The 27,219-nt window shown below is 53.1% G+C and overlaps 1 protein-coding gene across 11 annotated transcripts in view; it reads right to left on the bottom strand.

The window, feature by feature from the left end:
* DYSF (dysferlin) overlaps nt 1-27,219 on the bottom strand; it is a 90,109-nt gene that overhangs the window by 19,401 nt on the left and 43,489 nt on the right. For 4 of the 11 annotated variants that reach the window (XM_061351917.1, XM_061351920.1, XM_061351916.1 and 1 more), the window contains 14 exons: nt 25,347-25,448; nt 24,739-24,900; nt 23,882-24,047; nt 23,523-23,596; nt 19,875-19,937; nt 14,438-14,536; nt 13,738-13,866; nt 12,727-12,882; nt 10,757-10,848; nt 9,704-9,874; nt 8,930-9,072; nt 5,453-5,592; nt 4,603-4,691; nt 4,180-4,275 (listed from right to left, as the gene is read on the bottom strand). In XM_061351917.1, the coding sequence (XP_061207901.1) occupies nt 4,180-4,275; nt 4,603-4,691; nt 5,453-5,592; nt 8,930-9,072; nt 9,704-9,874; nt 10,757-10,848; nt 12,727-12,882; nt 13,738-13,866; nt 14,438-14,536; nt 19,875-19,937; nt 23,523-23,596; nt 23,882-24,047; nt 24,739-24,900; nt 25,347-25,448 (1,682 nt within the window). Of the gene's footprint in view, nt 1-4,179; nt 4,276-4,602; nt 4,692-5,452; nt 5,593-8,929; nt 9,073-9,703; nt 9,875-10,756; nt 10,849-12,726; nt 12,883-13,737; nt 13,867-14,437; nt 14,537-19,859; nt 19,938-23,522; nt 23,597-23,881; nt 24,048-24,738; nt 24,901-25,346; nt 25,449-27,219 lie in introns of all 11 variants that reach the window. The other 7 variants (XM_061351923.1, XM_061351925.1, XM_061351921.1 and 4 more) reach the window with 2 other exon arrangements.

Here is a 27,219-nt window from a genome sequence, read left to right as displayed (position 1 = left end):
CAAACACATTGCATCAAGAGCCAGAACCACACCAAGGGGTTTGGAGCTCACTCAACATCACAGAAGCCATGAGCAGGCAATAAGAAACATTTCTTATCCCTGTTGCTGGTATCTGCAGGGGTAACCTGGAGCTTGTAGGAGGGGATACGATAGTCCCTGCAGTGCTGGGAGGTGAACCAAAGCTGGTAATAGCAGCCCAGGGAGCTCTCCAATGTCTTCTGCCCCTTCCCCTGAGCTTTATGGATGGTTTAAAGACTCAACACTGCCTTAAGCTCTGGTTTAAAGGTGTCACTTACCCATCCATAAGCCCACATCAGCTTCTAACCTGCCTGGTGGGAGCTCCCTTCCCCTCTGCAGCCACCCCAACAAACTGATCCTGTCATTATCCCTAAAGCCAGCCCTGCTGGTGAGGATGCAGCCACACTAAAGCACCAAAGACACATTTTCCCAGCTGATTTCCCAAAGATTGTTCTTTGAAAGCCCTAAATGGGCAAGAAGTTGTTCCCCAGCAAATCCCAGTGGCCAGAGCCTGACGTGGCCATGGAGGTCCCCAGCCGCTCCCATTGGAGACAGCTCCTCACGGCACAGCTCCCTTTCTGGTGTATAGGAACTTGCTGTGGTCAATCCATGACCATCCCAGGGGCAAGCTGAGACCTTTCCATAACAACTCCTTTTCTGCAGCTGCCAGGGTTTCATTCTGCCCCATTCCCCTGTCCAGGATGGCTCAGTGTTCAGCAATCAGCAAAACTAAACACCAGAACACATCCCTGTGTATTTAGAGCCTTTCTGGAGGCAATCCGGGAGATCCAGATTGAGACTCTACTGAAAACCATTACCTTGCTCTACTGTTTGCCACTTACATTGAAAATAAAGGTTTTTTTCCCAGCTCTATGATTCCCTCCTCTCCAGTGCTTGAGAGGAGCAAATGTGTAATGGGGAATGGGGAAGGGAGGTGTACTCGAGTTCATCCTAACGCGACACATCCCATGCACATGTGCTGCACAGACTTGGTGGCGGTGGGAATTGTGTGAGGAGGTTACACTAATCCTTCAACTGTGGCTGGGTTGTGTGATGTGATGTGAAAGGATGTGAATGGGAGGGCTGTGTTCATCCACACCACCCCAAGCACAGCGAGAACCCTTGGAGGATGCGGTGTGAGCACCCTCTCCTTGCAGCAAACACGGGGACAAAGAAATGCTTTGATTGAGAATCATGGGATCAACCAGGGTGGAAAAGAGCTTCAAGATCCTCAAGTCCAACCATTCCCAGCACTGCCAAGGCCACCCCTAACCCATGGCACTGAGGCCTCGTCTCCATGGGGTATGAACACTTGCAGGGACGGTGCCTGCAGCCCTGCCCTGGGCAGCCTGTTCCAATGCCTGAGCACCCTCTGGGGCAGGAATTGTTCCTCAGCTCTATCTAACCCTGCCCTGGTGCAGCTTGAGGCCGGTTCCTCTTGTCCCATCCCTTGTTCCTTGGGAGCAGAGCCCAGCCCCTCCTGGCTCCATCCTCCTCTCAGGCAGTTGGAGGCAGCCATCAGGTCCCCCCTGAGCCTTCTCTTCTCCAGACTGAACCCCCCAGGTCCCTTAGCCCTTCCCCATCACACTTGGGCTCCAAGCCCTGCTCCAGCTCCATTGCCCTGCTCTGGCCCTGCTCCAGCACATTTGGAGGCTTCTTTGGCAAGAGTTGGGTTCTGATTGCAGAATTTGCTGTACCCTTCCCACTGCAGGAAGGAGATGCAGAATTCAAGTCATGGTGCCCCAGAATTAAAAGCCTAACATAGGGATGACCACCGGGACCAACCAAAGACCCATCTTGCCCAGCACAACACGCTTCTCCAACCTCCAGTAATTCACAGCTCAGACATTTCCTAAACTATAGACAATAGTTTTGTGCTTAACTGATGTCCATCATCTGTCAAGAACTGGATGGATTTTTGGCCAACACTTCATCCATTCTTTTCCAAATCCTCGTGGCTTAAGCTATTTGTAATATTCAAAGGCAACGTCTTGAATCTAAGATGTGACTTTGTTCTCAAAACTCACAAACCTCCTTCTCTGCTCAGCACATTGCAAGGTGTTGGAGGACCGAGGTCATCCTTTTACTTAGGAACCCAAAAGGGATGCAGGTGACTTTTAAAGATGCCCCATAAAATCACATGGATCTTAGCAGTGGTGGTTGGTTGGAAGGGGGAGCTGGAGACTTGTTCTGGAGCCAGGCTGAGAGAGCTGGGCTGGGGCAGCCTGGAGAAGAGAAGACCCCATAAGGGGAGACCTTAGAGCAGCTCCAGTGCCTAAAGGGGCTGCAGGAAAGCTGGAGAGGGGCTTGGGACAAGGGCCTGTAGGGACAGGCCAAGGGGAATGGCTTGAACCTGCCCGAGGGGAGACTGAGCTGAGCTCTTAGGCAGAAGCTCTTCCCTGTGGGGGTGCTGAGGCGCTGGCACAGGGTGCCCAGAGAAGCTGTGGCTGCCCCATCCCTGGCAGTGCTCAAGGCCAGGTTGGACACAGGGGCTTGGAGCAAGCTGCTCCAGTGGAAGGGGTCCCTGCCCATGGCACGGGTTGGAGCTGGAGGAGCTTTAAGCTCCCTTCAACCCAAACCATTCCATGTGACTATGATTCTGTAACTGAGTTCTGCCTCAGCCTGAACAGCAAAGCTCCTATTCCAATTACCTGCCTGCCTGATTCAATGATAGTTGACATATAATGTAGAAGATGATGTCCAAGAGATTCCAGCCCTGCCCTTGTCTGGTGGGTGGAGGATAAGCTGGCAATAGCCTCAGAGAAGCCCTTCTGAAGGGCAGCCAGAAGTAGAAGCTCCATTAGGAGTTGAGTTCACCCTAAAGCAGGCTCCAGCCCTTGCTCAGGAGGCAGCAGTGGATGGATGAAGTGGTCCCCACCAAAGCAGCACCACACCATGGTGATGAAGCTCCCTTTGCCCACTGGATCCCATCTGTAGGGGAGATGTTTAGACACAAAAAGGACGATTGTCTCCTTCACACTAGGATTATGGAAGCCTTATCCAGTCATTTGGGGGGGAAGGTGAGGAAGGTGAGCAAGGTCTTTAACTCATTTCCAGCACTGTGAGGTTTGCTTGGTCACTGGGGATGCTGAGAACCAGGAGAAGGACATCACCAAGTGCTGGGTGCTCTTGCTTTCCCCATAACAGCCTGCAAGCACTATTTCAGAGCCCTGAAGTGCACAGAGCAGCTGAGCTGGGGCTGATAACAATGCACTTGATGGGAATAGCAGGTAAGCAGCGCGCATGCTGGATTTACAGGAGGAAAATTGGGACTGTAAAAGAGGGATTTACAGTCTGTTTCCAAATCCTACCTCTTCCTGTCCATAAATCCAAGGAACGCACAAAATCAGTAATTCCCTTGGCTGGGATTGCACCATTCTACACAAGATAAAACACAAATGAAGGCAGCAGAGAAGGGAAGGTGCCAGAGGAGGTACTGCTGCTTGTCACGTTTTGGTGTGTTTCAAGGAATAAAAGGGAATTCCAAAGAAAGGAGCTATGCAAACCAGCCGACCTCTACGTATGGAATGAGCCCACGGCTCTTCTGGGAGAGGAGGTGGGAAGGAGATGGCACTGGAGATGCAGCCTGTGCGCTCCTCTCTTCAGTGGCTCTCCTGCCTCCCCATATCTTATCTCTCTAACTGTGAATACCATCATGTGAGCATCCTAGAGCTGCAGATCAAAACTCGACATCATGAATTAGTTGAGCCCAGCAGAGAGATGTCCGCCTATATGCTGGGTGCATAGTGGGGAGGGGTGAAGGCCCCTTGATCCCAGGGAGGGTCATGTAGGACCAGGGGTGATGGCTTCAAACTGAAACAGGGGAAGTTCAGGTTGGAGATAAGGAAGAGGCTCTTTGCTGTGAGGGTGCTGAGGCGCTGGCACAGGGTGCCCAGAGAAGCTGTGGCTGCCCCATCCCTGGCAGTGCTCAAGGCCAGGTTGGACACAGGGGCTTGGAGCAAGCTGCTCCAGTGGAAGGGGTCCATGCCCATGGCACGGGGTTGGAGCTGGAGGAGCTTTAAGGTCCCTTCCAATCCAAACCATTCCATGGTTCTATGTCTACAACATCAATGTTGATGCAGGGGCCATGTTAACTACTTCCCTCCTGCTCTGGCACCATCAGCCTATGGTAGCTGGAGGTACAGAAGAGGGGTGGCTCACCCTTTGACGTAGATATCACTCATCTTCTCCCCGGTGATGCTGAGGTCATCGAGGATGACATCCTTGGTGTTCCAGATGATGCAGCGCAAGTAGAACCTGGACATAAGAAGGTGTAAACCTTGGTCTGGAGCTCCCATAGACAGCTGCTACTCTGCTGTTCAGCTGAACGAGCTAAGGCATGGGGCTTTGAGCAACCTGTCCCTACCCGTGGCAGGGGGTTGGAACTGGAGGAGCTTTAAGGTCCCTTCACAACCCAAACCATTCAATGAGTTATCTTTCCCTGAAGATGAGCCCACAGAGATGGTTCTCAGCTTGGCAGGTGAATCCCTCCCCACCTGACATCTCCAAGCCCCCACCTCTCCCCTCTCAAACAGTGGTGCTGGAACCAGTATTGCAACGAGTAAGCATTGAGAAGCCCGTTACCTCTTGGCTTTGCGTGGTGTGACGTTGAACGGGGGGCCAGGCTGACCCAGGGATTTGGGAAACAGGTCCACCCACATCTGCAGCTTCCCCTGTATGGAAAGAGACACATGAAACTGGTGAGCCTCCTGCTAGGGTTAGTAAGTAAGACCTAAGAGTGGAGAGAGACAATACGAAGTTCTTCAGTGTTCCTTAGCTGAAAACTAAGGTTTCCTTAATGGAAAAGTGCCATTAAATGTTATATTCAAACTATTTCAGTGATAGGCGGTTCGATGTTCATGGCTTCCCATATATAAGCAGTTGGTCTGGATGAGCTGAAGGTGCAACCAGCTTTGCTTTCCATGGTTGACTACCTTTGGATAGGGGCAGAGTAAAGACTGGGTCCATGGCAGGTGTTGGCTCACTTGTTTTCCACGCTGTCACCAGCTTGGATGCTGATTTATGGCTTTCTGAGCATGGGAATGGAGGATGGGACAAGGAGAAGGGAATGTAACCCCTCCAAGGGCGGGTTCATGCTGCAGAAATCACGCTGCTGCTTTGCCAAAGCAGCCCATGGTGTTGTTATCACTATAGGGGAACTGTGCACTAAGGCTTAAGATCAGAAGTGGCTTTTAAACCCCTCAATAAGAAAAAGAAATAAAAGATTGTGAGCAAATGCTGCAGAAAATGAGCCCAGGAGGCTGGAACTGACCCCCCCAAACACCCTGAGCAGGCCATGGAGCTGTATTTGATGGCCAGGGCTCCGTCCCATATGATGACTCCCTTCTATGGGAGAAGCCCATCCCCAGGGCTTGGGTTGGATCACGAGGAGATGATGCTCTCGGCCGTGCCCTGGACACATCTCCCCACTCACCTGCTCGATCTCTGGCTGCAGAGGGCTGTAGAGAGGCCTGGTCTCCACGTGCTCGGGCACCAGCCCCTGCTTGCGCAGCACGTACAGCGCGAGCCGCTCCTCCACCGGCCCCAGGTGAGGGTTGGGGGCTTTGCCATCCTCTGCACAGAGCATAGAGCGCTGTTAGACTGTGCCATGGGTGTGAGGGGCTGGACCCCACCACCCCATGGGACCAAACATGAGCCCACTGCTTCCATCTGCAAACCCACCATCGCCACAAACCCTCCTGGGCACAGGGCAGCCCAGTGGGAGGTGGGGACAAAGCATTGCGCAATGGGACAATCCCTGTGCAAGTTCCCCACCCCCAATATCACAGAATCATGGAATGGTTCGGGTTGGAAAGGACCTTAAGATCATCCAGTTCCAACCCCTGCCATGGGCAGGGACACCTCACACTAAACCATATCACCCAAGGCTCTGTCCAACCTGGCCTTGAACACTGCCAGGGATGGTGCATTCACAACCTCCCTGGGCACCCATTCCAGTGCCTCACCAGCCTAACAGTAAATAACTTCTTCGTTAGATCCAATCTAAACTTCCCCTGTTTCAGTTTGAACCCATCACCTCTCATCCTTTTATACCCAGTGGGAGAGTGAGAGAAGCTGGCAGTGTTCAAGGCCAGGTTGGACACGGGCTTGGAGCAAGCTGCTCCAGTGGAAGGGGTCCCTGCCCATGGCAGGGGCTGGAGCTGGAGGAGCTCTGAGGTCCCTTAAGCACAACCCAGTCTGGGATGCTAGGATTCTACTTGCGGTACATCATCAGAACAGGCCAGCACAGAGCACCCACAGCAAACTCTGAGCCATCCATGAGCAACCCCCACCCGCTCCACACCAAACCCCAATCCCCCCACAGATGGATCCTATCAATAATGGGCATTTCTGCCTTCTCTGCCCCAGCATTTGGGATCCCTTACAGCCATCCCGGTACGGATCATGGCCAACTCTCTGCTCTTGTGAGACCTCACTTGGAGCATTGTGTGCAATTCTGGTGTCCTCAACATAAAAAGGACATGGAACTGTTGGAACAAGTCCAGAGGAGGCCACGAGGATGCTCAGGGGCTGGAGCACCTCCTGTATGGAGATAGGCTGAGAAAGTTGGGGCTGTTCAGCCTGGAGAAGAGAAGCTGATGGAGACCTCAGAGCAGCTTCCAGTATCTGAAGGGGGCCTATAGGGATGGTGGGGATGGACTCTTCATTAGGGACTGTAGTGACAGGACAAGGGGTAATGGGTTCAAACTGGAACAGGGGAAGTTTAGATTGGATATAAGGAGGAAATTCTTTCCTGTTAGGGTGGTGAGGCACTGGAATGGGTTGCCCAGGGAGGTTGTGAATGCTCCATCCCTGGCAGTGTTCAAGGCCAGGTTGGGCAGAGCCTTGGGTGCCATGGTTTAGTGTGAGGTGTCCCTGCCCATGGCAGGGGGTTGGAACTGGATGATCTTAAGGTCCTTTCCAACCCGAACTATTCCATAATTCTATGATTCTATAACTCAGCCTTAGCTGAGCCTGCTCCTCCTCCCCACCCCAGGTCCCACACTGGGGCTGGTGGAGGACATCACCCCCGAGACAACCACAGCATCACAAGCCGTGTACCTCCAAGCACCTCGGAAGCCCAATGTGCTCCATAAACGTTATCCCAGCGCGGCAGCGTTCAGGTGATCCAGCCCAGCTCCTTCCTTGGCTGTGCCTTGAAGTGGTTAACTCCAGACACACGGGCTATACCCCAAGTGGAAACCTGGCTCTGCGTGTGTGTGTTTATGTGCAGGAAGAAGCAAGAGCCCCGCTCAGAACACAACAAACGTGGAGGTTATGGAACAACGGCCGGGTGCAGGGCTTGTAAAAGCCCTGCTCTCGTGTTTAACAGCTCCACTTTATATGGCCAGGTTCAGATCTGAGGCTGCTCTGCGAAGCAGCTGCTTTCCAGATCTCCTGCAGGTCGAGCATCAGGCTTTGTTCTGGTTTGAACTGATTGCCATGAAAGCAGAGGAAGGTGAGAGGCAGAGGGGGGAGCACCCCGCTCGCCTTCACACCTTGCAGCCCCTTTCCCATAGCGAGAGGCTGCAGAGGAGCCATTGCTTCCCCATCCTCCTCCTCCCAAGGGGAGAACCATGACTTTGTGCCTTGATTCCCAGGGAGAATCCAGGTCCAAACTGAAGTCAAGGCCCAGGGATTTGATTCCAAACACCTCGATTCCCAGGCAGGGGGATCACTCCTGGGTTGCACCGTGCGCGCCCCTCGATGGCTCTGCAATGGTGTGGTCACCTTAATCAAGGCCATGGGCAGGGGGTTCATCTCCTCCTTGCACCAAACCACCCCTCCCACGCTTTAAAGCAGAGGTGTCTCTAAAAGGCAGCTCCTGCCCTAGGGATGTCCGAGCTGGTGCCCTGGCTACTGCAGGTGGGTTCTGTGTGTCACACACAGTATCACAGTATGTTAGAGATTGGAAGGGACCTCAAAAGATCATCCAGTCCAATCCCCCTGCCGGAGCAGGAACACCTAGATAAGGTTACACAGGAATGGGTTTTGAATGTCTCCAGAGAAGGAGACTCCACAACCTCCCTGGGCAGCCTGGTCCAGTGTTCTGTCACCCTCACTGAGAAGAAGTTGAAGTGGAACCTCTTGTGTTCCAGTTTGCACCCATTGCCCCTTGTCCTGTCATTGTTTGCCACTGAGAAGAGCCTGGCTCCATCCTCGGGACACTCCCCCTTTATATATTTATATACACTAAATATATATTTAGTGTGAACCCGAATGTGCCTCCCAGCACTGGGGGATGTTCTCTCCTCCCTGGCAGAGGCCGATTTGGGGTTTCCAGCTGGAGAGCATCACACACACACACACACCCCCACACACCCCCGAGGCTGGGCACCTTGTGCATGATACTGTCTCCCTCTAGTGACTCCAGCCCCACAACGCAGAGATGCAAACACCAGTGCTCCTCCAGCAGCTGGGGCATCAGGATGGAGCCTCTCAGCTGTGATGGACCCTGCTGCTCCCAGCCTGTGTGGGTCTCATGGAACCATAGAATGGGGTGGGTTGAAAAGGACCTTAAAGCTCCTCCAGTTTCAACCCCTGCCACGGGCAGGGACCCCTTCCACTGGAGAAGCTTGCTCCAAGCCCCTGTGTCCAACCTGGCCTTGGACACTCCCTTTTCATCCATCCTTGCAGATGCTGGATCTCCATCTCCATCTTGACCCCTGTTTGTGCTGAAGCAGAACCCCCTACATCTAATCCCAGTTTGTCTGGGAGACCAAAGTCCTATTGACATGTGGAGGCTGAGCATCAGGTATTCCTCTTCCTTATCTCCACTTTCCCTGGTCCCTTTGGTGCTTCCCAGCTTGGATGGACACCCTTTGAAAGCAACATTGTCTTCTGCCTTTTGTCACCTCTGTGGCCCTACTTAGGGCCAAACACTCAACCCAAAGCATCCCCATCGCCTTACCCAGCTCAGAGAGGATGTATTCCTGCTCCCTGAAGATGACCCGGTCGGACTTGTAGGTGGGAGCCTTGTAGTTGTGCTGCAGGGAGAAGAGGTGGAGCAGCTGGGAAGGACGGAGCTGGTCCCGCCACTGGTTGGGTCCAGAGCTGAAACCAAACAGGAGGGAAACAGCAGCTCAGCACGTGATGGAGCATCCTCCAGCCCCAACAAGGGGCAGCACCAGCACTGGGGCTTGGAGCAAGTGCTCTAGTGGAAGGTATCCCTGCCTGTGGCAGGGGGTTGGAACTGGATGGTCCTTAAGGTATCTTCCAACCCAAATCCCTCTGGGATCCTGTGATAACACTACAAGGGGTGGTGATGAAGGGGCAGCTCACCCTAGGTGGGTGTTCACTGGTGAATGGGGCTCTATGTGGGACACGCAGCCCCAGCTTGCAGGGCTGGGGTGCCCTGATATCCCCCCTAGACCCACCATATCACCGTCCAGCTGGCCCTGTGCATGGAGGTGTCCTCACCATGGTGTGCCCAAGAGGCATCAGGGATATAGAAGGGTGTCCCCAAGGACATTAATGTCACTTGAAGCTTTGCAGGCTTCTGGATGAGAGCCACGGCACAGGGAAGGTCCTCAGATGAGGGGCTTCTCTGTTGTGAATCTATCTCAAGGCACTGGCTTGGTCCCCTTGGGACAGCCCTGGGACAGCAGAGCAGACATCCTGATCCCATGGCCATCTCAGCCCCACCAAGCAGTGACAGAGACCCCAAGCCCCCAGAGGTACCCACACGCAGTAGGTCTGGGGGAGGCCACAGCGCGCCCCGTATTTGGACAGGAAGCGGTTCTCCAGGTCTATGATGGTCTCCCCGATCTTCTCATCCTTTGAGAGGAGGTCGTAGTCGTAGAGCGTGATCTTCAGGTCCTTCTCCAGGGGCAGAGTGCAGCTCAGCTCGAACATCCTGTAAATGGGAGAGCAGAGACACCCAGGAGGTGGAGGTTGATGGTGCTGAGAGCCCCATGGGAAGCAGACACATAGCCCATCCCAGTGCACACCCACTGCACATCACTGTCACACTGGCCCAGTACTATCAGTGCTGTGTTGTACTGGCTTCGCCTGAGGATGGGCAAAGCCTCCCTAAAGCAATAATCATAGGATCTTGGCATGGTTTGGGTTGAAGGGACCTTAAAGCTCCCCCAGCCCCAACCCCTGCCACGGGCAGGGACCCCTTCCACTGGAGCAGCTTGCTCCAAGCCCCTGTGTCCAACCTGGCCTTGAACACTGCCAGGGATGGGGCAGCCACAGCTTCTCTGGGCACCCTGTGCCAGCGCCTCAGCACCCTCACAGGGAAGAGCTTCTGCCTAAGAGCTCAGCTCAGTCTCCCCTCAGGCAGGTTCAAGCCATTCCCCTTGGCCTGGCCCTACAGTCCCTTGTCCAAACGCACAAAGGCTTCTTGTAGGCGAATGTCCAAATCAGAGCTCAAGCCTGCCTGGGTCCAGCCTGTGGTCAGAGATTGACCCTTGAAGCCTTCTTATCCTCTCCTCATAATGGGAGTATAGGCCTTGTCTAATGCACACTGTCCTCTAAGGTCTCACCAGTATCACCCTCACCATCCTTCTTCCTTCCTCTCCATCCTTGCAGATCATAGAACTTGGGCTGGAAGGGACCTTCAAAGCTCACCCAGTCCCTCATGGAGGGACACCTTCCAATAGGTCAGGTCACTCCGAGCCCATCCAACCTGGCCTGGAATCTAGGCTGGAATGGGAAGCTCTGGCTGGCCCATCCCTATTCCCTCAATATAACATGAAGAATCACACGCACTCCGAACCGAATCCAAACTCACTTCCCAAAGACGGGCTCCAGCGTACAGGGCAGGTAATTTTCTTGGTCATTTATGGATTTCTTCCCCACTGAAATCTTCACGTAGGGATCACACTAAAGACAGGCACGAAAGCAAATGTAAGAGTCATTGCACAGCAATGCTCATGACAAAGGTATAACTCTGCTTCTCCTTGTCCCAGCAAGCAGCATCTTCCACCATTCATGGAAGGCTAATGCCTACTTTCAAGGGCAGGACCATTCTGACCATTAACTACAAATCCATCACCATCACTAAGATCTACCTGCTTTACAATTCCCTTTTGAGGATGACCAAAGGACCAGTTAGAAGTGTGGGACAAAAGTCCAAGCTCATCTGAGGTCAATGGGATGGAAAAGGAATGAAAGAGCATGAATAGAACCCTATTTATAGCTTCTCTGATGGATGAGCTTGCTCAGGATGTTCCTGTTCTCATCTGAGTCACTGATCTGGAGGTTCCATTGAGGTCATCATTTATTCAAGTGTGAGGTCTACTCAGAAATAGATGCAGGGGCCTAAAATATCAAAGGAAAACCATTTTGTTTCCAAAAGTGTGGCTCAAACCCATTTACTGCCAAGAGGCTGCAGGAAATTAATGGAAAACTAATGGCAGCAGCATCACATAAAGCCTCGTTGTGCATCTAAACCCTCTATCAGATACTTTTACCTATTTAGTCAGTGTTTAAGCTTTCCTCTCCCAAGCAAACCTCTCCTGGGAGAGCTGCCTTAACTTGGGACGTGGTGGGATTCACTCGAGTCAGCATCTTTACTAGGGGAAGAAAAGAACAACTTCACCTAAAAGATGCCACCCAGCTTGAACCCCGTGCCTACAGGGACCCACCACTTCGGAGCATCTGAAAAGGCAAAGATGCTGGCCAGAAACCCCCCAGGGCAAGCTCCTTGTCACTGTTCCTTCACCTGCAGATCCTTTTAAGAAGCAAAGGATCACAGAATCATGGAATCCACCAGGGTGGAAAAGCCCTTTAAGCTCATCCAGTCCAACCGTTCCCAGCACTGCCAAGGCCACCACTAACCCATGGCACTGAGGCCTTGTCTCCATGGTGTGTGAACACTTGCAGGGCCGGTGCCTGCAGCCCTGCCCTGGGCAGCCTGTTCCAATGTCTGAGCACCCTCTGGGGCAGGAATTGTTCCTCAGCTCCATCTAAACCTGCCCTGGTGCAGCTTGAGGCCGGTTCCTCTTGTCCCATCCCTTGTTCCTTGGGAGCAGAGCCCAGCCCCTCCTGGCTCCATCCTCCTGTCAGGCAGTTGGAGGCAGCCATCAGGTCCCCCCTGAGCTTTATGTTCTTCAAAGGAAGGATGGAAAAGCAGTACTTGGGGAAGGTCCTCAGTGTGATTATGAATGGAGCATCCAGGCCTTTTACTTCCCATTGACTGGGATGAGCTTCAGGAGACACCACAGCCTAAGGGCATAGACTGTGGAGTCAAGCTTGGATCCTTGGTTTTGGCTTTCAGTGTGAAAAAAGCCTTTTCCTACTCCTCTCTTTTGCTCTTCAGGGGTTTTCTACAGGAGATTTCTAAGACATTGAAAAATTTCATCCCAAATCCATTCCCAAACCCAGGGGAGATTAAAAAGACGGTTTGGTTTGTCCATGTCCAATTAAAATGAACATTTTTCCTTCTGAACTGACACAATTTTCTTTTTTTGCCCTGATTTTTCCTTCCTGACAGACAAAACCTTGCAAAAAGTCATGTGAAAGACATGTTTTTTTCTCCTTGAGCATCAAAATGAATCAAAACCATCTCATTTCGCTACTTTAACTACAGGAAAACCCCTTGGGATGGAGGAAGAGTTGGCTCCTGCTATTCCCAGATGGGTGATGGAGGTAGAAAGACTTCCTTTCTGCTGTCACCATTACCTCCAATTGATGGATCAGGGCTGACCTGCCCAAGGAACCCACCCGCCAAGCCAGCCCTGAGCATCCCCAGCAGGATACCTTCCCATTGGTGTCCTTGGGCTGCAGGCCGAAGGCTCGGATGATGTAGACCCGGACAAGGCATTCCTGGGGTCCCCTGGCCGGCAGCTGGTGGAACTGCCTCGGGGGCATCGGGACCCGCGGGTCGTCCGGGAGAGGGTAGATCTTGAATGAGCCCTGCCAAGGACACCAAGCGTTGGGCTGTGAATGGGTGGTGCACAGACTCATGGCATGGCTGGGGTGAAGGGAGCTCAAAGCTCCTCCAGCTCCAACCCCTGCCACAGGCAGGGACCCCTTCCACTGGAGCAGCTTGCTCCAAGCCCCTGTGTCCAACCTGGCCTTGAACACTGCCAGGGATGGGGCAGCCACAGCTTCTCTGGGCACCCTGTGCCAGCGCCTCAGCACCCTCACAGGGAAGAGCTTCTGCCTAAGAGCTCAGCTCAGTCTCCCCTCGGGCAGGTTCAAGCCATTCCCCTTGGCCTGTCCCTACAGGCCCTTGTCCCAAGCCCCTCTCCAGCTTTCCTGGAGCCCCTTTAGGCAGTGGAGCTGCTCTAAGGGTACATCTCCAAAGGGAGAGCTCAGCACCAGTGTGGTGAGACCACGAATACTCACACATGCTCCCATTACCACCCCAGACAAAGAAAATGCTCCACTGCTTACATCCAGCTTTGGTTTCAGATGGGTTTTGCTCCAGGATGACAGCACAACCTAGGCTAGCTTTAATGTATCTGGGAATACAGCAGCCAGACCCGGACAGGCAGGTTCAAACAATGGTTTGGGGTAAAGCTCCTCCAGTTCCAACCCACTGCCATGGGCAGGGACGCCTTCCACTGGAGCAGCTTGCTCCAAGCCCCTGTGTCCAACCTGGCCTTGAGCACTGCCATGGATGGAGGAATCAATCTGTTCTGGCTGGGGCCAGTGTTCTACTTCTATGGCCCATTTCTCTCTGAACTCGTACCCAAAACGATGAGTTGGCATCACCCCGCTCAGCAGCAAGACCTTCCACTTGGAGGCAGAAAGAGCCCATCTCACCTTGAACTCCCCCACGACCGAGGGGTCATCGTTTGAGTCCTGTGAGCGGCCACGATAGAGCTTGAAGGTGTGGCAGAAGTCAGAGAGATGCTCAAAGTCCTCCACGTTCTCCAGCTCCGTCTCATAGACCTGGGGAGGGAGAGACGGGAGGTGAGGACTGGGACCAGCAGCAGGTCCCCACCAATGTGGGACATGACCTGACCCAAGCTCCTTGGTCCTGGTGACAAGGATGGAGACTGGGCTCTGTCCCCCTTGTTCCTCCCTTAGGATGGATGAAGAACAGACCTTCCCACTGGGAATGTTTTCACTAAGACCAGGCAAGGTCTTCTCCATTTAGTCCTATTTGGCCTCTATGTTAATTTAGCACCTGTAGTAACAGGGTACCTAAATCTCCCCCTTCCCTAAGGAATCGGGTTTTCCTTGTTGTTCCCAAATACTTTCCAGTTTCCCATCTCTGCCTCTTCAGTGACAATTCCTGAAGGCTGCAGAGTGGGAAGTTACCAGAAAGGGTTTTGTACAGAAAACTGAGTTTCAAAATCATTCTTTTTAAACAGAAAGATCTGATTTCTGGGGAAAATTATGGATTATTTTTTACCTGGAAGAAAGAACAGCTTCAACATGCAAAAAAATATCAAAGCTGGCGGAAAAGCATCATGGAGAGTGAGGGTCCAATGAGCCAGGACCAACCAACACCACTTACCTTGAGGGTGTCGAAGCCCTTCTCCAAATAGCAGCCACATTTCTCCCTCTCTCCTGTGGAAGCATAGAACTTGCTCCACCAGTCAATGAACTCTTCCTCCTGCAGCAGCAGATACCAGGGTTACACATCCCCATGAGCAAACCCCAGTGATCAACCACAGCAGCATCTCCCATACCTGCTAGAGGTGAACTCCAGCCCTGGGCACCGTCCCTGTGGGTGTGGTGGGGGATGAAGCTATTGTGAGCCCAACCTGCAGCTCCTCACTCCCTGGTTTCAAAGTGGTTTGGGGATGCTTCCACCCAAATCCAGCTATTCCAGCCACAGCAACCCCATGGACCCATCAGCAGAGAGGAGGATGCTACATGGGAGGATGAGGTAGAGCTCACAGGAGAGCAGGCCAGAGGCAGATTTTGGCCATATGGGTGATGGTCATTTGAGGACCTCAGTGCAGGACCCCAGGGGGATGAGACCCTTGTGCTCAGATGGTCCTCGCAGCCTGGAATACAGGGAGGATTTGGGACTGCTCTTAAACGCATTCCCTGCTTTAGGCTTTGCCTGGAGGGTTTGGAGTCTCTGGGATGGGGATTGACTCTGTGGTTTGTGTCCCAGCACCATCCAACCTCCCCACCCAAACAAAGCCCATGGGGAATGAATAAATCCATTAAATGCATGAATTTCCACTAAGAATGAGGTCCTCAGGTGCTGCCCCTCTCTCAGGCAGAACAGAGCCCATTCTTCTGGATGCTATACAAAGAAAGGGGCAAATCCCACACAACCTCAACCTCACAATGCCCCAGTGCCACTGAGGAGCATTTGCCTCATCTCCCATTCAGACTGCACATCCTGGGTGCTGGGAGTAGGCCTGAAGATGCTATTCCAAGAGGAAAGCCAGAGGCTGGCCTCAGCAAATACATGTATATTATAAGAGCCCCAGCTCTGACACTGATACAAGGGAGGATGAAGGGGCTGTGATTGTGATCCATGAAGCATTCCTGACAAATGATGATGTCTTATTTTAGAAGGCCACAGAATTCCATCACGCTGACCTCATGGAGGAACCATAACAGGGGTTTATTGGGTTTCTGTTCTAAGCCAAGGGTGCAGATTTAAATTGCTGCCTTGAACAGACATTGGCTTGAATAGGACAGAAATTCACTTGGAGGCCTCTGCTGCCTCCTTGTTTCTTGAGGAAAACGGGAATAAAAGTTGGATTTCATCACTTCCCTTGTGTTAGTGGGTCAGAAGCTGCTCTCTGCCCAGTGTGGTTCCATTATGACATTCCACAGGTATCGAGCTACAAGGGAAGCATTGAAACTGAGCCGATGACTTACCCACAGGCTCTTCTGCAGCCCCAAGACAAAGGAATTGGTTAGGTTTTACTGATTTCTACCAATGTTACCAAAAACAAAGGGGGGTTAAAAAAGGAGAAGGCAATGGAAGCAGTTGAAATGTTAATAGCAAAGGACATGAATCCGTTTGCCTGGAAATGGGAAAGCCAGGGAAAGCAATGGCTCCACCGCACAAGCACGTGGATTGAGGGGTTTCATTCTGCAATCAGGCAATAGAGCACCTCCAGTGTTTTATCTCGGGCATGGAAAGGAGGCTTCTCAGTTAGGACATCCTTCAGCCCTGCCGTGGGTGGCTGAAGGACCTCCAGCATCCTGCATGTCCTCTTCAACCTTCTGCATGAACCCTATGGAGCTCCAATGGGACACACACGCCTGGCTGAGCATCACTTGTGGATAAATTCAACGTCAAGTGAATGGAGCCTCCAATTTCAGCTTGGAGAGAAGCTTACTCATGGTTATCAGGTTATCCACATGACAGAAGCTGCTGGCATGGCTATCAGAAGGTTTGGCATGGCTATCAGAAGGTTTGGCATGGCTATCAGAAGGTTTGGCATGGGTACCAGAAGGTTTGGCATGGGTACCAGAAGGTTTGGCATGGGTACCAGAAGGTTTGCTGTCTCTCCATCACCATTCATCCCTCTTCCCTCAACCACTGCTCCCATAGAGTAGGGACCACTGTAATGTGAGCTGGAACCACATTCATGGAGGCCTTTTACCCAGGGCTATGCACTTGCTGTTGAGGGTATTGAGATCCTTCCCTTCCCTGGATCCCAGCATCCAGACCTGTGTCACCCCAGAAGCTCTCCAGACGTTTCCAATCCTATTTTGCTTTATCCAGAGGGAATACATTGGTTTTAACCTCATTCTGGCCAGGGAGGCTGAGCCAGAGCAAGGTTTTCCTCATTACCCAGGGTTTCCTGTGACTGCAAACCCATCCCATTGGATGCATTCCCATATGGGGATAGCAGGAGTCTGGGCTTGTCCATATGTCAAATGGTCATTCCCATCTGGAGCAAAAGGTGTTGAAAGCTGAGGAATTCCCACGCAATGGATATATCAGCTTCTGGTGGAACTTAGTCCTTATCATCACCTTTGAGGTGGGGGAAACTGAGGCATGGACAGACAGCAAAGCCAGGAGCAGAGCAGGAGCTAACTGGAGTCTGAATGCTTCTGCTTGCTCTCCCTGTGATCCCACACCATTCCCTGGGGGAATATGGGTACTGAATCCTGCCTCTAAAGAAGCTGAGTTGCTCAGTCCCAAATAGACCCACACCTCACATCTGGGAGGCAGATTTCCTGCTGTGGGGAAGCTCTGCAGCTGGGATGAGAAGATCCCCCTGGAAACAGCTTGGACATTCATAGACATGAGTGTTTGTTGAGGAGATGACAGCCCTGCATCTCCTGGAGAGGGTGGTGTCAGCATCCTCCGCTCCAGTCAAAGGCAGCCTGCTCAGCTCAGCTCAACACCAAACCAAACTAACCCAGCCCAGCCCTGTCCTCCTGATGGATATATCCTCTTAGATTGGTTATAAGGAGGAAGTTCTTTCCTGTGAGGGTGGTGAGGCACTGGAATGGGTGCCCAGCGAGGTTGTGAATGCTCCATCCCTGGCAGTGTTCAAGGCCAGGTTGGACGAGGCCTTGGGTGAGATGGTTTAGGGCGAGGTGTCCCTGCCCATGGCAAGGGGTTGGAACTGGATAATCTTAAGGCCCTTTCCAACCCGAACTATTCTGTGATTCTATGGGGCAGAAAACTCCATGGAGAGGCCATAGCAAACACCTGGGAACACAAAAAGGGCTTTAACCAACACAGCCGAGCTCCTTGGGGTTTTCCAACCACATCCTAAATCCCTCTGCGTCTCCGTCTACACAGCTCCAAAGGTCAGCAAGCCCGGGCAGGAAACCGAGCTTGGTTTGGGATGGTTCTGCAATGGAAGGGATGTGACGAGGGCCATCAGCCACCCACCACCCAAGCAAGGCTATGCCCACAGCGGGACCGTGTCAGCCTTGGGTGCAGATGGGAATGGCTTGAACCTGCCCGAGGGGAGACTGAGCTGAGCTCTTAGGCAGAAGCTCTTCCCTGTGAGGGTGCTGAGGCGCTGGCACAGGGTGCCCAGAGAAGCTGTGGCTGCCCCATCCCTGGCAGTGCTCAAGGCCAGGTTGGACACAGGGGCTTGGAGCAAGCTGCTCCAGTGGAAGGGGTCCCTGCCTGTGGGACTGGATCAGCTTTAAGCTCCCTTCAACACAAACCAGGGTTCCATGAAAACCACTTGCATCCACACAGGGAGGCTACAAGAGGGCTTCCTTAGCCTTCCCTTAACCCTCAAGGTGTGAACCCTCATAAAGACAAATCATCCATTTATGGCTGTTTCACCCTTTTTTCCCCACCGTACTGATAATTCTGCTCAGAAGAGGACAAAACTGTTCGGTTTTAGTGGGGTTTTGTCCATCCTGTTTAATCAGCCTCCCTGTAGCCAAAGGCAGCCCCCAGGCACCTTCTTGCCACCGGTTTTCCTCTATCATAGAATCACAGAATCAACCACATTGGAAGAGACCTTTAAGATCAAGTCCAACCCTTACCCCAGCACTGCCAAGGCCACCACTAACCCATGGCACTGAGGGCCTTGGCTTCAAATGGGGGGGGGGTTTGCCCCCATAAACCTGTTGGGAAGCCAGCTTGCCATGCAGGCTGCTCTAGGGGGGCAGTGCCATGGACCATTCCTCAAACATGGATTAAACAGCGGGAGAAAACAAGGCATGGGGAATGCACTGAGGGCAATGCTGGGCTGCGGGGTGGCTTGGGCACCGGTGTCAGCAGGAGATATCCAACCCCAAGAGCTCTTCCAGCTCACAGTAATGGGATAAGCCGTGAAATCCGTGCTCTGATTTGAAGCAGCAAACACAGCAAACAACCAATTACTCCAAATGGTTCCCAGATTGTGACCTCTTGCTTTTGGCCTGGGTCAGCTCCTCTCACTTGTCACTTGATGGGTTGTTTGTATTCCCTACAACCAAAGCACGGCTAGCCAAAATAATGGGGTGAGTGAATAGAAAGCACCTCATAGTGCTCCTCAGGGGAGAAAGGAGCCTTCTCACTGCAGTTTCATAGCTCAGAAGCATCTGAGAGCTCCTCACAAGCTTCTCTCCTCTGGGAGATGCTCCCAAGGAGCATCCTGAGGAGGTCGTTCCGTACCATTTCACATCTGGGAATGCAGGAGCTACTTGGGCATTGACCATGGGGGTTCCTCTGCCAAGGGACAGCTCCCCTAAAACATGGGTCCCTCCACTCCCGCCCTGGGTTTCTAAAGGCAGGTTTTCACCCACCAGGACTCAAAAGCTCATTTGGGCTTCTCAAAGGAGCCTGTCTGCCCCTTCCATCCTGAGCCTGCAGGAGACATGGACAAGGATGCGCTGCCAAAGGGGATGAGGGACCTCAAAGCCCCTCGGTGGCACACTGGTGCTTTGCAAAATGCAGTGTACCACGGAATCAGCCAGGGTGGAAAAGAGCTTCAAGCTCACCCAGTCCAATCGTTCCCAATGCTGCCAAGGCCACCATGAACCCATGGCACTGAGGCCTCGTCTTCACGGTGCCTGCAGCCCTGCCCTGGGCAGCCTGTTCCAATGCCTGAGCACCCTCTGGGGCAGGAATTGGTCCTCAGCTCCATCTAAACCTGCCCTGGTGCAGCTTGAGGCCGGTTCCTCTTGTCCCATCCCTTGTTCCTTGGGAGCAGAGCCCAGCCCCTCCTGGCTCCATCCTCCTGTCAGGCAGTTGGAGGGAGCTGCATGCACAGAGAAGCCACAACCTCTCGGAATACATCTGACCTGGAGCACATGTGTAATTCTGCCCGCTCCACAAGCACAAGAGGGAGGAAACGTCCTCATCCCCATCCCCAAACCCACCTCATGGCTTTGGCATGAAGGCAAAGCGATGGCTGCAGTGCACATGGACCTGAGCAAGATGAAATGGCCATTTTCAAGGGGATCTCTCACAAAATGCCTCAATTTTAACACACTTTTAAATATATATATATGCACATCGATCATTCATGAACACCATTAAGCAAGTAAGTTAGAACGTAAGCAATACATACATGAGGTTGGGCCCAAGAAGCTGGCGTGTTAATTAAAGCTGAGCTGGTCAGACCTTCTGCAAGCTACAAATTCAAATGAGGGTTAGAGAAACAAAGATTAAACATCAGCAAAAGCCCAGTTTAGGAGCAACCAAATGAAGGAACCTGAGTGGTGCCACCTTCCCCCTCCCCCTGGTTGTAAGGTTGAGGTATCCCTGAGAATGGCAGCTGGGTTCTTATTGATGTTCATCGAGTGGGACTGGGTTTGAAGGGGTGCAGAGGTTAAATGGGGTGTTAAACTGGAGTAAAACCCGTGTTACAGAAGAGCTGTTAAATAGACTGAGCTCTTCCCTGTGAGGGTGCTGAGGTGCTGGCACAGGGTGCCCAGAGAAGCTGTGGCTGCCCCATCCCTGGCAGTGCTCAAGGCCAGGTTGGACACAGGGGCTTGGAGCAAGCTGCTCCAGTGGAAGGGGTCCCTGCCCTCCAGGACACCCCTGTCACTCTCGGCATCCGATGGAGATGGTTCCTCTGTGACTGCTTTATGAGGGAGCAGAAGGAACAAATGTCTGCTCATCCCTTGGGCTGCAGGTGATTCTCCTTCCTCAACTGCTTCCCAAGGGGATGAGAACCAAGGAAAGGCTTTAGAGAACAAGGGGAGGCTACAAGATATAAGGAATAAGAACTGATCCAGCAGCCACTTGGCTTATGCAAAACCCCACTCCATGGGCATCTCCCAGAGAAGCAAACAAGAAGGGCCTGGTCAGGAGACCTTGCTATAGGAAAAATGCCTTCCTATAAGTCCTAGGAGCTTCTTTCCTCCACATTCAGCCCCCATGATGCTTCCACGGTCCATGTGCACGTGGATTGGTTTCAAGCAGACCTCAGGCTGAACTTCTCACCCCACTTGGTGGACAACACTCAGCAAGCTCGGAGCAGGGGGGGTCGTGTTTGTTTTCCCTGTTTCGGATGAGGACAACAAAGTGATCCTTTGTTCCAGGCATCCATCGGGGAGGGAGCCAAGCCAGGCTTGGCAAGGAGGGAGAAAGGCGTTGGAGCAACGCAATGAAACACCCATGCGAACACGCACGGCAGGAACAATCCTGGCTCCTGATTCCAAGGTCACCACTGGAAGAGCACACGGTGCTGAGGCTGCAGCCCTGGGCATGGCTCCTAGCCCTGCATCCGCCTCCTTCCCAAGGAGAAGGAATCAGGTGGCCTCTGGAGACTGGAACTCCTCCCTCACCATCAAACCTGGCCCCAAAGAGGAGCAGAGAGGGATGGAGGGACCCCCACTAAGCAAAGCCCACCCCAACCCATGGCCATCACCAGGGGAGGGAGGGCATGGGAGGAACAGCACTGAGCCAGGATGGAGAGGTTAGGGAGGGTGATGATGGGAATGATGCTTTGGCTTTCCAGGAACACATTCCCTCCTCCTCTGCTCCACACACAAAGCCCAAAAGAGAAAGGCAAACAAACAGAGAGGGATGGATCTGGGGTCAGAGGGGAGAATTCCATCTACTGCAGTGTGTTCTGGTGCTGCCAAGAAATGGCCAAGTCTTTCCCTGTGGAACCTCTGCTGCAGGGCTCTGGCTCTGCCACTTCCCTCTCCCCCTTCCCACCTTTTCACCTCCCATTTAAACTCTCCTCAGGTTTAATCCAAGGTTTGTAGACGTAAACTGAGGGTCCCACCAGCCCCATAGAGTGTGAACATCCAGCACAGCCTTGGCCAGGCACCTTCAGCATCGGATCAGAGGACCCCATAGAATCATAGAATAGTTTGGGTTGGAAAGGACCTTAAGATCACCCAGTTCCAACCCCCTGCCATGGGCAGGGACAACTCACATTAAACCATCTCACCCAAGGCCTCGTCCAACCTGGCCTTGAACACTGCCAGGGATGGAGCATTCACAACCTCCCTGGGCACCCATTCCAGTGCCTCAGCACCCTCACAGGAAAGAATTTCCTCCTTAGATCCAATCTAAACTTCCCGTTTCAGTTTTAACCCATTACCCCTTGTCCTATCACTACAGTCCCTAATGAAGAGTCCCTCCCCAGCATCCCTATAGGCACCCTTCAGAGTGGCCACATCCCCCTCTGCCCCAAGCAGAACCTTCACTTGTGTGGCCTTTATAAAGGGAATTCATGGAAGGACATTTTCCTCTTCTCACCTCCCCAGAGAGCATCCCATGAATTACCTTTATAAACCCCCATGTTCCCAAAGGGAATTGCGTTTCCCTCTTGTCACCTCCACCAAAGTCATTCAAGGAGCAGGAGCAACCCCAGAGCAGACATAGAAACACCAGGGGTGGGAAATGGTGCTGGAAGAGGAAGGCTGGAGGGAAGGAAATGGCTTGGAAAATCAGTTGTGTTTAACACTGGGGTTTTCCACCAGAAAAGGCAGCAGAGGAATGCATGGAGACAGTCATTCTGATGCTCTCAAAGAGCAACACAGCACCGTGGAAGTGCTGCAGGTTGGTATATGGCTGCAAAACAGCAGCTTTACTGAAAATCGACCCAAAAAATGGAAAAGGGAGAGTTTAAACTGTAACTTGGGGCTTGGAGCAAGCTTCTGTAGTGGAAGGTGCCCATGGCAGGCGTTGGAGCTGGATGAGCTTTAAGGTCCCTTCCACCCAAACCATTCCATGATGATTCTGTGAATATGTACCCCCCAAATTCAGTCAAATCAACTGAAAGCTGGGTAGGTTCTATTAACACAGAAGAAATTATGCCCAATGCATGGGGGAGGCTCTGGGTGCCACCAGCTTCCTGGGTGCAGCAAAGGGACATCACCTGCAACAGCATCAAGCAGCTCATCAGAGGTAAAGGCAGGTCCTGCATCCCATCCCTCCTGTGTGCGTTATTCCATGTCTCCCTCTCTTTTCTCTACACTAGACTAGGAAAAGGGCTTTTCCTCACTTGCAGAAGTGAAGGTGCCTGGTTTCAGTGTGGGTTTTAGACATGCTCCAGTTACTTCACTGATAGAACCTGAAGCACTATGGTAAACCACGAGGACAAATGCCAAGGTAACAGGAAGCCAAGTGGGCTGCCAGGAGGGGTTTGGTCCTGAAGCTGCTTCTTCCTTCCAATGACACTTGCTCACTTGGGCCAAGGTTTTCCAGCTCCACTCCCCAGTTCCTATTGGATCCTGAAGCATCCCAAACAAGATGCCAGGGAGCCGAGGTGGACATCCCACCTCTTGGCTGGTGGGGAACCTGAGAAGCCAGCCCATTCCATGTGCCTCACCATGGGGTCACCAACCTGGATCTCATCAGTGCTTGGGATAGGGAGGCACGAGCAGGCCCAGCTGCAGTCAAGCCCACAACAGGCTGAGTCCCACAGTTCTCTGGCTGAGAACTGCCCAAAACCCTGGTTCTTCCTCAGCCCAAAGCCTGAAAGCTGGGCAGAGGCTGCAGCATCCAATACACACAGTGTGTGTGTGAAGGGAAGAGCCTGGCATGGAGAGTCTGTTGTCTCTCCCTATAGAAGCAAAGACATCTCATACTAAGGGTAGAGGTGGAGGTTGGTGGTTGTGGCATGGTGGAGGAGAAGGGATGGAAACAGAGGTGGAAGCAGCAAAGGGAAGGTTACACCCAGACATGGCTTCACATCTGCACATCTCATCACATGAAATAAGAAACCCATTTCCTATTGGTGGGATAGTCTCCATACCTGGACAGGAATAAGAGGCTCTTTGTCATCGATGTCAATGAGGACGTCATCCCTGGGCGTGAGGCTCACATCATCTGCAACCAGAGCGAGCACGAGCATGACCAGTTCATCCAGCTGACAGACACCCCAAATCACTGCATCAACCTTGCCCAGAGCCTTCACCCCACCCAAAGCACATGTTAATGCACATTGAGCAGCTTGGCCAAGGGACACTGAGCCCATCTCACAGCCAACCCAGCGCTAAACTCCTCCTTGGCATCTCCCGGGCTTTCAGAACCAGACTGCAGCTGGGGTGAGCAAGAAGCATCCCATAGAGCATCCCCCAGCTCCTCCAGTGTGGTCCCATTGCCAGCCTGTACCTGTGTGCTCCTGGGGACTGTGGCTGTCCTCCTGGTAGGGGTCACAGTAGAAGTCCCCCAGGGCGCGGATGCTGCACTGCCCCACCACGGGCCGGCGGCCGAACGGGCGGTTGTCGATGATCTTGAGCACGATGGGGGGGCTGTAGAGGCTCTCCTTGGGCAGACGCTGTGGGCAGAGAGCAGGAAACGTCACTGCATAGGATGGGGACAGCAGCTGCTCTGCACAGCACCAAAGGGATCCCAGGCTGAGCAGGGCACAATCAGCTTCACCATAGGAACAACCAGGTTGGAAAACCCCTTCAAGCTCATCCAGTCCAACTGTTCCCAATGCTCCCAAGGCCACCATGGACCCATGGCACTGAGGCCTCGTCTACATGGATGGTGCCTGCAGCCCTGCCCTGGGCAGCCTGTTCCAATGCCTGAGCACCCTCTGGGGCAGGAATTGTTCCTCAGCTCCATCTAACCCTGCCCTGGTGCAGCTTGAGGCCGGTTCCTCTTGTCCCATCCCTTGTTCCTTGGGAGCAGAGCCCAGCCCCTCCTGTCTCCATCCTCCTCTCAGGCAGTTGGAGGCAGCCATCAGGTCCCCCCTGAGCCTTCTCTTCTCCATCTGAACCCCCCAGGTCCCTCAGCCCTTCCCCATCACACTTGGGCTCCAGGCCCTGCACCAGCTCCAGTGCCCTTCTCTGGCCCCACTCCAGCCCCTCAATGTCTCTCTTGCAGTGAGGGGCCCAGAACTGAACACAGGATTCGAGGTTCATCTCATGAGTGCATCTTCACCACAAGATGCATTTGCTATGGGCCCTCAGAGGTCCTTCCCAAGCAGCTCTGCTGTGACCCCATCACCGCAGGGCGCTCACCACTTCCATGAAGAGCACAGAGACATCGAAGTTGGGGTTCTTCTTGATGTTCTTGATGACACAGGACTGCACGAACTGGCCCCCACACTCCACCAGCAGGCTGGGCGAGGTGACACTGGCCAGCTGGTAGCTCTTGAGGTTCCTCAGCCCCCAGGCCAGGATCTGAGGGGAACAGACAGCAAAGACTGAGCCAAAGATCCAGTTCCAGGTCCCTCATGGAGCTCCTCAGCAATGGAGGTAAACCCGACCATGAAGGAGAGGGGAATCAATCATGTAGGACAGCGGTGCTGGGAGGAACCAGGTCACACAGCAACTGTTCCTATGCTTGCAATACAACAGGTCCACAACCGCTCATCTCCTAATGGAGCATCTCTGCCTTGGGCAAGCATCACCCTGGTGTGAGCCAGCCTGTCCTAAAGAGCACGTGTGGCGCAGGCTGTAGAACTTGACTGCTTGGTGAGACATCTCCCCAGTGAGATAACATTGTTCTGACAGACAATCCACGAGCAGAACCAGCTCCCAGCTCTGGTGGCACTCTGCATCCACAGGGACCAGCCTGGATCCCATCTCCCCATCAGGGACACACACCTGTGCTCCCCATCACTCACCTCGACAGCCGTGCGCTGCAGGACCGGTTTGATGCCCTGGGGGACCATGTAGATGTTGGGCTCTCGCTGGGGTGGGGGGTACGGCAGGTCCGAGTCCTCAGACTGCAGGAGCAGAGAGGCAAAGGACGCATGAGGGCATGCCAGGGGACACCAACCCCTCCCGAGGCTGGGTCCCACCGCTCTCCTCCCCTGCAGAACTCATCTCCCCCCAGCAGTCCAGGGGGAGATGAGGGTTGGGGCATGAATGTGCTTCAAACGGCTTCTCCCCATTGAATCTGACCCTGGAAATATCAAACATCTACTGCTGAGATCGACCCATGAGCATTCCCAGGGGACTAAGAGGATCTGCCCTCCATTGGGGTTCAGCTCCTTTAGATGAGGAAGGGGTGGAACAACATCAATCCCACACCAGGACCATGGTGAGACAGGGACCAAGGGATGAGGAGAGGGGAGGAAGCAGCAGCAGGGGTTCATTAGTGGAATAGAGCTCCTTGAGCTGGGCACAGTGAGATGCTGCAACCAGCTCCCCCAAAGCAGTGATTTAGTGTGGGCAGCACCATGGGATGGAGGTGGGCATTGCCTGTGGATGAAGGAGGGGCTGTTGTTTGTACCACAGCTCAGCTATGAACCATAACTGGCAGCCACCAAGATGATGGGCACAGGAGAGACCTCGGATAAAGAATCATGGAATGGGTTGGGTTGAAGGGAGCTTAAAGCTCCTCCAGCTCCAACCCCTGCCGCAGGCAGGGACCCCTTCCACTGGGCAGCTTGCTCCAAGCCCCTGTGTCCAACCTGGCCTTGAGCACTGCCAGGGATGGGGCAGCCACAGCTTCAACCCATTCCCATGTCCCACCACCCTCATAGGGAAGAACTTCCCTGTATCCCATCCAACTCTTCCCTCTTCCAGCCTGAAGCCCAAACTCCTCATCCCATCCCTGCATCCCTTGTCCCAAGCCCCTCTCCAGCTTTCCTGCAGCCCCTTTAGGCACTGGAGCTGCTCTAAGGGCTCCCCTTCAGGAGCCTTCTCTTCTCCAGGCTGCACAAACCCATCTGTGCACACACATACAGGTTTCCTTCAGGGTGAGCCCGAAGCTGGTCAGCAGCTGAGGGATTCGCAATTCACCTTCACCTCGATCTGCATCTTCAAGTTCAGGCTCACCAAAAAGGCAGGAATGAAAGCAAAACCTCTAAGAACGCAGCACCCAACCAAGGGCAGTTGGAACCAGTTCAGGAACCAGCATTCTTTGCATTATTGCATTAAATCCAGTGTATATACATATCCCAATTATGGGATTGGCTCAGGTTTGTATTTGTATGCATATAATGCTCTACAAAGGGATGTTTCATGGTGGCATGTTAGATATGCCACATGCTAAGCTTAGATTTGCATTGGCAGTGGCTGGTGGCTGCTGAATTGAGGTGCTTGGTAGCTGTAGTTGGTAACTCCATTTGAGGGCCGGTATCTGGGTTTCTACATAGGGAAGATGGTAAATCTGGGGCAGGGAATCCTCCCTCCCATGGTCCACATGCTCACAGCAATGGTTAGTGCCAGCAGGGAAAGGGCAATGTGGGAAGCAAGCAGGAGAAGGGAGAGGTGCAGAGCATCCCCAGCATCACTTGGGTGCTCAGCACTCCTGGTATCCCAGCTGCTTACCCAGAGCCCTAATTCCAGGCTGCCCAGACACTGCATCACCAACACTGATGCTTCCCCGGGGTAGAGGAACAGACCTAACGGCCCTTGAAGAGCTTTTGCTTGTGGCCCATAGCACTTAGAGCACATCAAGCACGGACTGAACCAAGAGGAGCCTCAGTTTCTCCTTGTACAGTGACCGATCTTGATTTCTCACTTGAAATGTGCTGAAGTTGTCTTTAA

Source organism: Neopsephotus bourkii, unplaced genomic scaffold, assembly GCF_033783945.1.
Source record: "Neopsephotus bourkii isolate Nb327-2 ecotype Australia unplaced genomic scaffold, CSIRO-AGI_Nbou_v1 NB_616, whole genome shotgun sequence".
In the NCBI taxonomy this organism is placed as follows: domain Eukaryota; kingdom Metazoa; phylum Chordata; class Aves; order Psittaciformes; family Psittacidae; genus Neopsephotus; species Neopsephotus bourkii.
The sequence above is the reverse complement of the archived record's forward strand: the minus strand, read 5'-3'. Positions and strand labels throughout refer to the sequence as shown.